Source organism: Galeopterus variegatus, unplaced genomic scaffold, assembly GCF_000696425.1.
Source record: "Galeopterus variegatus unplaced genomic scaffold, G_variegatus-3.0.2 Scaffold5664, whole genome shotgun sequence".
Classification (NCBI taxonomy): domain Eukaryota; kingdom Metazoa; phylum Chordata; class Mammalia; order Dermoptera; family Cynocephalidae; genus Galeopterus; species Galeopterus variegatus.
In genome coordinates this window covers 49,976-58,912 of record NW_007731775.1, presented here as the reverse complement: position 1 = coordinate 58,912, position 8,937 = coordinate 49,976, and the positions used below count along the sequence as shown (strand labels likewise).

General features: G+C 42.6%; 1 protein-coding gene across 1 annotated transcript in view; it reads right to left on the bottom strand.

Moving 5' to 3' along the window:
* The window catches only part of LOC103605230 (calcium uptake protein 2, mitochondrial-like), a gene marked incomplete at its 3' end in the record, with an annotated part of 94,100 nt that extends 87,946 nt beyond the window's left edge, over positions 1–6,154 (bottom strand). The window contains exons 1-2 of the mRNA XM_008589815.1: positions 6,038–6,154; positions 124–284 (exon numbers count right to left, since the gene is read on the bottom strand). Coding sequence (XP_008588037.1) covers positions 124–284; positions 6,038–6,154 — 278 coding nt within the window. The remainder of the gene's footprint in view (positions 1–123; positions 285–6,037) is intronic.
* Between the last annotated feature and the right edge of the window lie 2,783 nt (positions 6,155–8,937).

Below are 8,937 nucleotides of genomic sequence, written 5' to 3'. Positions count from 1 at the left end.
CGCGCCGCACTCTCCCTCCCCAGGCCGCCAGCCGAGCGCCGCTCCCCGCCGCCGCCGCCATCTTTGCGGAAGCGCCGCAGCGCAGCGCCCCGCCCCGCACTCCCCTCACCCTACGCCTCCGACCTGACGACTCCCGCGAGGACGCCGCTCTCGCGAGATCCGGGCGGCCTCAGTTCTGCCTCGCGGGCGTGCGACCTGCGTGCAGCTGCTGAGGCGACGCTGTGAGCCGCGGGAGGTGACCCTCGGTTCAGGCGGCGTCTTCTACGACGTTGGGGATGGGATAACTGGAAAAGTGTCAAAACAACTCAAAACAGGCTCTTTCTATTCAAGACAAGAGAGTGCCCCTATTGTGTAGGAGGGCCCCACCTTTTCCATGAGGGGAAGTGTGTCATCCTATCGGTCGCCAAGGGGCAGTCCGGTGTGTGGGGGTCACTATGGCGCTGGAGAGGAAAGCGCCGGCGTTGTGGCATGGCACTGCTGACAACAAAGTGTGTTAACTGTGATAAATTGAGTAACTTGCCTTCCCGATGGGCTTGGTCTTAAGAGTAGGATCCCATCCCGGAGGGGTCGGGATGTGGAACTGAAAAGTTCTGCATCTCCCGCGACACTAGATTTGCTCTACACCCCACAAGCCTGCCTGTATCAAGGACTTCCTAACAAAGCAGTATTTGTACCGTGCTATTCAGAAATCTACAGAAGATGCAGATACCTTCTTGATGAGAAATGGTTTAGCTGAGGCAGACGACTTGGCTTTGTTTCGTAGCCTCTGATCTTTCGTTCTTCGGTGTTCACTTTTCCTGAGTAAATTCATTTGATAAACTCTCTTCAGCCTCTGAAATGTCCCCAGCTAGTTGAAGCTTTACTTGGACATGCAGTAACTTGGAGCCACAGTCAAAGGTGCCGAGGCCCCTCATCATACATAATCACTGCCATCTTGAGGTTTTTAAAAAGAACCCCCCTCCCCCCCAAAACCAAAAAACAACCGTCATACTAAATCTAATCACTTAATGGGAGTTCCTTGGGTCATTTTATTACGATCCACCTTTAGTTCTTGCTTCCCTTTCCTTAGCCACCTTTTGTGTAAATTAATCTGTAGTCAGAGCTTCCTCCCTTTTCCTCAGCTGCTGAAACCACTTTTAATGCATCTTCCCAGGCAGGAAGTAAATAGATGAGACTCTCTGTGCATAGACTTGTGAGCCAGATCTCAAGGTTTGAATTCTGGCCCTTCTAGGATGATCACTGTGATTTGGGGCAAGTTATTTAATCTCTTTGAGTCTCAATTTTCTCATCTGTGAACAGCTTTCTTATGGTTTGAGATATGATCACTGTGATTTGGGGTGAGGTATTTAATCTCTCTGAGTCTCAATTTTCTCATCTGTAAACAACCGTGTCCCAGTTTGGGATGAAGGGATTAAATGAGACATTTTATGTGAAATGACTAGCCAAATGCCTGGCACACGGTAAGCTCATGACAGATGTATTTACCTTGTAGATTTGGTTTACTCCTGTCCTGTGATCACAAATGAGCCTGACGGAATGTCCATGATTTCAGATCACTAGCTCATCTTAACCTGAGATTTTCTTGCTGTTTTGCATCTAGCCTGACCTGGTAAACCTCTGGTTTGTTTTTCACCTCTTGCTAACTCTGGTAGCTCTTGGCATATATCCTGTTTTTCTGGATTACTGACATCTAGCTTGTTTCTGTTCCCTGGTGATTAAGGGATTTCTAGAATGTGTTTGAACACCCTGAACATCTTACCTTGTAGCTTATTCGTGATTTCCAGAAACCATAGTCTCTACTTGTCTGCTTCAAACTGCCTAATTCACACAGTTTCTCTACCCATTTAATGAAGCTCAGCATCTGTTACTCAGTCATGGCCTCAATCCCAAGATAGGTACCTATTCCTATTAAAGCATTTGGCATATTTTAAATCATTTTTCTCACAGTTTGACATTCTTGTGGTTGAGGATATCTTATTTTTCTCTGTTTCTCCAGTACCCAGCACAACGCCTAGCACATATTAGATATTCAATTAATGAGTATGTAAGTGGATAAATAAATGGAACAAATGAAGCATTGGGGTGCCTATTTCCATGCTTTGGGTATCAAACATACAGAAATATATTATTCTTTTGGTGTAATTTATTTCTCAGGACAAAAGCCTCATTCACTTTTTTTTTTTTTTTTGCATTATGTGCCCAGACCTTTAGAACCCTCACTCAGGATTTAATGTATTCAAACTTTTCTTTTGCAGAGGAAACAAATCCTTAGAATAGAACCAATCTCTAGTCAACTAACCATTCTAAGTATGAAATCTTCCCGGGCGGTTGCTAACATTTATTTAAGCGTGTTGAGTATATTGGTCTTTTTGGGCTCCAGCTTTGTTCATTTCTTCATCATCAGCTATAGAGAAAGTCCTGGGCTGGGATGTATCTTCAACCATGCAATTTATAAAACAATCCCCAAATAAGAAGCTGCTTCTAAGCCAAAAGATTGATGTTGTTTTAAATGGTAATTAGAGAAAACCAGAATGGAAATACCTATCAGTTTCAAAATATCATTCTTAATTTACTTACTCTGTGCTCTTTTTTCTGAAGGAGGGACAAAAGTGATATGGCAGAAAAACTGCCCTCGGGGAGCTTTATTTTCACTGGAGAGACTAAGTCTGAATTTCAAAACAACGCAAGATGGTCTTTAACTATTGTACTGTACAGAGGGGGAAGAGTGTGGTGGGCTGCAACAGTTGGAAAAGCATCTAGGGAAGAGAGCATACTTGATCTGGAACTTGGTGTGAGCTGAGGCAGGCCCTTCAAGACTCGAGGAGTGCTGGGCTGAGAGCCTGGGGAGGGCCAGATCCAGCGTGTGTTTACAAGGCATGGAGCAGAAGGGCTGGTTGGGGGCTGACCTGGAGTGTCTTGGGGGCCAGAGGGGGGCTGTGCAATGACTTTCACAGTATATGGAACAGTTGTCAGCCCCCTTGGCCCTCTGTACATTTGCCCTTAGGGTATTTGCTCCCCTTTTCCGGCATCTCCCCCTCGCCACCTCCATCCTCATGGCTGATCTCTTCTTCTGAATCTCAGACACTCTGCCCCAGTGTCTGTCTCCTGCCTGCTCAGGCTTTATCCTGGCCTTTCTCACCCACTATCCATGGCCTTTTCTAAATTATCTTCCTTTTTACTGATAACCAAAACTTTGATTCCTTTTGGGTTGCTGGTTTTGAAAAAAAAGGCCAACTAGTTTTTCATACTGAAGACGTATTCCCTATTGTATTTCCATTTTCAAAGAAGTTATTAACTGAAATGCATCTTTGGTGATAGCATGTGTGGGGGAGGTAAACAAAAATCACTACATGATTCTGAAAGATTGTTTACGGTTATATTACAGAAGAATGAGGCTGTCTGGGTAGCTTACTTGGGAGTACGTGGTATTGGTAACACCAAGATCACAGGTTTGGATCCCTGAGCCGGCCAGCAGTCAAAAAAAGAAGAAAAAAATTACAGAATAATGTGCATTATGATTGATTATCTTAGGTGGAGGAGAAAAAATACGGGGGAGGTCTCAAAAGATAAGTTAAAGAGGATGGACTCAATCCTATAGAAATGGAGTAAAGGGCATAAGAATGGACATTATAAAGAACCATTGCTCGGAATAGACAGAATTTGAACTATAGTTATGGTGGATAATTGTGTAGCAGAGGGTATGACTCACTCTCAGAGGCCCTAGATGAGTCAAAAGAATTGCTAATTATGTCTTTTTGTGCAGTTTGGGGCCATGGCTAAAAATATCTGGGTATGAGGATTGACACCAGCACGTGTAGAAATAGGTCAAGATGAAATCTTACTGACAGTGAGCAGTCACTGCCCAGAGGAGCATTTTCTGTCTTTCAGATGCTCCTGTCTCATTCTCATCCCATCATCCCAGTTTATGCTCTTGTTACCTTGTGCTGTCACGATTGCGATCGTCTCTTAACGTGTGGCTTTGCTTCTAGTCTTTTTCCGCTCTAAAGCATAGATCTATGTCAGATCAATCTCCCTGAAACATTTCTTTCACCACACATCCATTAGCTGTGCGATTTAACCTTCCTAAGCCTCTGTCTCCTGGTCAGAAAATGAGATTGGTTTCAGTTTATTTTCCAATTCTAGAATTCTTATTCTATGCCACTCTAAAGCGGCTTTTAAAAAAAAAATTAACAAACTGTATTGAATGTGAATGTGCCAGGCATGGCACAATGCCTTGGAGATGTCAGGACAGAGAAGACAGAGCCCTGGACCCCCACCCTGTGGTGCCCAGTCACAAGCCGTGGTCTCACATATTGAATTTTGCCCCCTATGCTTAAAACTTTTTAAAGTATGTAGACCCCATTTACATATGTTTGTTTATTTCTTAAATCTACACATTTATAGCTAAATGTTAAAAAAGAGTAAAAATTTAAATGGTGATATAAAGATGAAATAGTATTTATAAAATAAAATTCTAATTTTATTATTAAACGTGCAGTAAATGTTTTGCTCCCTCTAAAAATGTTAATAACATTTTAGTGAGGTCAGTGTGATTAAATTGGCTTCATTAACTTGGAAAATCTTGAGTTAAGTTTTCTGAGATAGAAATACAAAGGTCTAGTATTACATTCAGTTCATTTAGACATTAATTTTCAATGACTGTCAGAGCTCAAAAAGGTATCTGGCAAAAATATATTAATCTGGATGAAAGGAGTGACTGTTATTAGCTGAACTAATGAAATTGTGATACTTGTGTCTTTTTCATCTTTTTATTGCAAAAAATCTTAAGTACACACAAAATTAGAGTGACCAAAATGATGAGCCTTGTATACATGTAACCCAACTTCCACAATGACTAACTCATGGCCAATCTTGTCTCCTCTCCATCTTTTCCTTTTCCCTCAACTAGATCATGTTGAAGCAACCCAGGTTGACATAATTCTTTCTACACATTTCATTATGTATTTTTAAAAGATGAGGACTCATAAAAAGAAAATCCGCATGCAATTTTTTTGCTTTTGTATTTCTTAATTAATGTGTAATCCAATGGACACAAAAAAGTTTACTGAAGAAAGCAAGTTGTGTCCCCATACTGGCCAGCCACCAAAAAAAAAAAAAAAGGAAGAAAGAAAACAAATTGTATAAATTGCTTAAAATACTAGGAAGTTGAGGGTGACAGCAAGGTAACAGGAAGAAGATTGAAAAGTCCACTGTACAAGTGCTGGGTAGCGCTTGCTCAGAAGTACAGTCACAAAAATGAGTGACAGCACAACGTCTGGGGATGTAAACAAATTTCTCTAAAAACACATTTATGAAACAGACTGTGTATGTCAGTAGAATTTGATTCAAGTCCATTATAATATGTCCAAGGTACTAGACAGCCCACCATGAAAGAAGATTAACACTTTTCTTTTCTTTGCTCCTTTTCAACTGTAAAATGCACACCAAAGATGTTGACTAGAGCATTGTTAAGCTCGGCACATACAGAGGAGCACGGGGAAGGGGGGAAACAGGAACTAAAAAAATCTAATGAAGTTTTCCTTGATCCCAAGATTTCAGCAGGAATTTTAAAGTCCACAATATGTATTCATGTCATGTGCATCAAGACATCCAGAGTATCACAGCCTGTCCTTAAGTCTGTAAAAGACCACGTCACTAAGTTAGAACAAAAGCTTTGATATTTTTATTATTTCTTTAATAATAAAATTTAAAAATTTCAATTTCGTTATTCATTTTTTCCCCCCAAAAGCAGATCTGCTGGTGGGCTGTCTGTAGGCTGCCAGACTATGTGAACAGGTGGTAGCAGCACTACTTCTCAGTTCCCTTCAGAAGCTCCTTTCTTCAGTTAATTGGTTGTCCTGAGTTTGTTTTGTGTTTCACATTCTCAGAAAAATACACCGAGGTGGTTGCCATTCTATGGCTCCCACACAGACACTGATGACCATAAGGTGGTGAGAGATGTTGGAGATCTGCAGGGAGGATGGGGGTAGGCGTGACAGATGACCTGCATTAACTCACAGGGTGGGGAGAGCTATACCTTGTGCACAAGCACACTGATAACTGGGATGCCAGAGATGGCTGCCGCCTGCTTGCTTTGCAGGTGGGTGATGCAGGCAGCTTCGATTTGGTCTGGCTCACCATGTCCTCGGACCATAACTCTGTCTATTCAAGGCAAAGTTGATGTTTCAACAATGGCTAAGAAAGTAACTGCTTTTTGAAAGCAACTTGTTTCTGGAGTATAAATTTTGGTAACAATATCTGGAAATATTTGCATCTCTTTGTGGTTTTATTGCCAAAAAATGATGTAAGTGTGTGTCCTAGAAAAACTCATATCTACATGTTTACAAAATCTGAACACCGGATTTTATAGCCCATTTGAAAATATTTGAAAGGAAGATTTCTAATGAGTTTTGAACCTTTTGAATTCGTCTGAAAGAACGAGAGAATGACATTGAAGAATCTGGAGATTTCAGAGCCGAACTCCAACAAAAATGTCCCTTCACTAGTAAATGGAACTGTAACATCATGGTGGTATTTCTGGCCATGCTGTCCTCCCACGCCCAGTTCCCAGCCCCGTGATGTCAGTTGGTCCCTGTGGGACAGCTGCATGGGAGCAGCTTGTCACTGCCTGCCCCAGGGAATAGGCCACAGGGTGGCCTCCAAGCCTTCCCCACCAACCCCAGCGCTCACACTCTCGGTTCCTGGTGCCTCCTCAACTTGCTTGCCCTCCTGGTTCTGGAACATGGTCTGCCTGAAGGTGAACAGCCCACCCAGCCCACTCAGTCAGCCTAGCCCTGCAAGCCATCAACCTGCAAATCATCTCAGACTCCCCAGCAGGCCAAGAGGACCCCCTTGAAGGCAGGGGGTCTCCATGGTTGCCCTTCCCCCAGGCAGCCCAGAAGTAATCACTTCACCTCCACCTGGACTGGTTTCTACAAAATCCCCATACTGATGCCTGCCCCAAACAAGGTGCTGCTCTGCACTTAATTTCCCAGTGCAAGTGTATTGGCTCAACTTCTGAAGAAGTTCTCAAGAGCAACACAGCTTCTGTGCAGCAGATCTTTAGCTCTGCCGACAGTGCCCGGCCTACGGGTCTTTGTCATCGTCTGAAGCACCCCCACCCCTGCCAACCTCTCAATGCCCAAAGGTTGCAGACGAAGACCTCACATTGGATATTTGAAAAGTGCATTACTAATAAGCATATTAGTAATAAATATGTTAGTAATAAGTATATTAACAGCTGCTTGTCGTAGAAATGGGTGAGAAATAAAGGCCACTTGCCATCTTGTAAAAGAAAGTCATGTAACTCATCTTTCCATGGGATATTGTTTAAATTACTTTGCTGTGAGTTGACTTGCAAACCACTGTGTGGTCCAAAAGAGTTTCATGCTCACATTCCATCTTATTCCAATGTATTGTAAAGATTCTATAATACATTAAATATGTTACTCTTACAAAATTAAGAGCTGGCGGTTTCTCATCTCAGCACTATTGACACTTTGGACCAGATAATTTTTTGAGGGGGGTGCTGTTCTGTGCACTGCCGGTTGTTTAGCAGAATCCCTGGCTTCTACCCACTAGATACTAGATGCCAATAGCACCCCACACCCCCCCTGCCTTGCCCCAGCTGTGAAAAGCAAAAATATCTCTAGATGTTGTCAAACATCCCTCAGGGGGCAAAATTGCCCCCACTGCACTGTCAGCTCCAGGAGGGCAGTGAACTTTGCCTATTTGTGCACCCTCAAGTCCCTGAGGCCTAGAACAATGGCTTGCCCATGGAAGGCAATAATTACTTTTTGAATGATTGAATGGATATTATCTTAGTCATTTTTATTATGGCAGGAAAAACAAGGCTTTTCTCATTGAGTTTTTGGACATTTGTCTTTGTGATTAAGCAACAAATCTCAGAAACTGTGAACATTTATCTTTAAGTTTAGTAAAATTTTGTCCAGTACCAGATTGAATATTGCTGAAAAAATTTATTGTAGAAGCTTGACTTTGTTTTTTGGAGAGTTAGTTTTGAATTCTTATCATGGCTCCATACCATTAACAGCTAACATCTCGAGGCACAATATACATTTAGGATTAGGCTCATTATTAATGATAGTTGAGATAAATCTATTTTCAAACGACCTTGTCGATAGCTATCTTTTTATTAATCGACTTTGTCTAATCAGATAGTTATTTTTATCTCGTAGTAAAGCTAGAGAGTAGAAGCCCGAGCCCTGCTATATTGTCCTTGTTCACTGGTATTTCGGTATTTTAGTATCGACTCCTGTCTGTAGTGCTTTTGCAGGACTCTTTTAAAGCCAGTTATCCATTATTGTCAGGCTTATTTTTATTTACACTAGAGAATGTGTATCAGTTAGTTTTCTGTTGCTTATAATGGGATGCCTGAAACTGGCTCATTTATAAAGAAAATGACATTTATTTCTTACAATTTTGGAGGCCAGGAAGTCCAGGTTCCAGAGGGCACATCTGGTGAGGGCCTTCTTCCCGATGGGGGCTCTCTGCGAGGTCCTGTGGTGACACCGGGCATCACAAGGTGAGGAGGGCAAGGGCATTTTGGAGCGCTCTCCTTAGAGAGCCACCAGTCTACGACCAAGAAAATCCATTAAACCGTTAACCTGTTACTCCATGAATGGATCAATCCACCCACAAGGGAAAAGCCCTCAGGATCCAACCACTTCTTAAAGGCTCCACCTTTCAAATACCATTATCAGATTTCCCACCTTCTTGGCATTGTTAAGCTGGGGATCAAGTTCCCAGCACATGAACTTCTGGGGGACACATTCAACCCATAGCACTCACGTCACCAGTGAATCCACCTAACCGGACGCTCATGGGCAGCACCACCTGACAACAGCCTGAGAGCTCCTGATCAGGTAAGGACACCTCTCACGACTCCTTCAGGTGGCAGAACTCTTACTCTTGTCA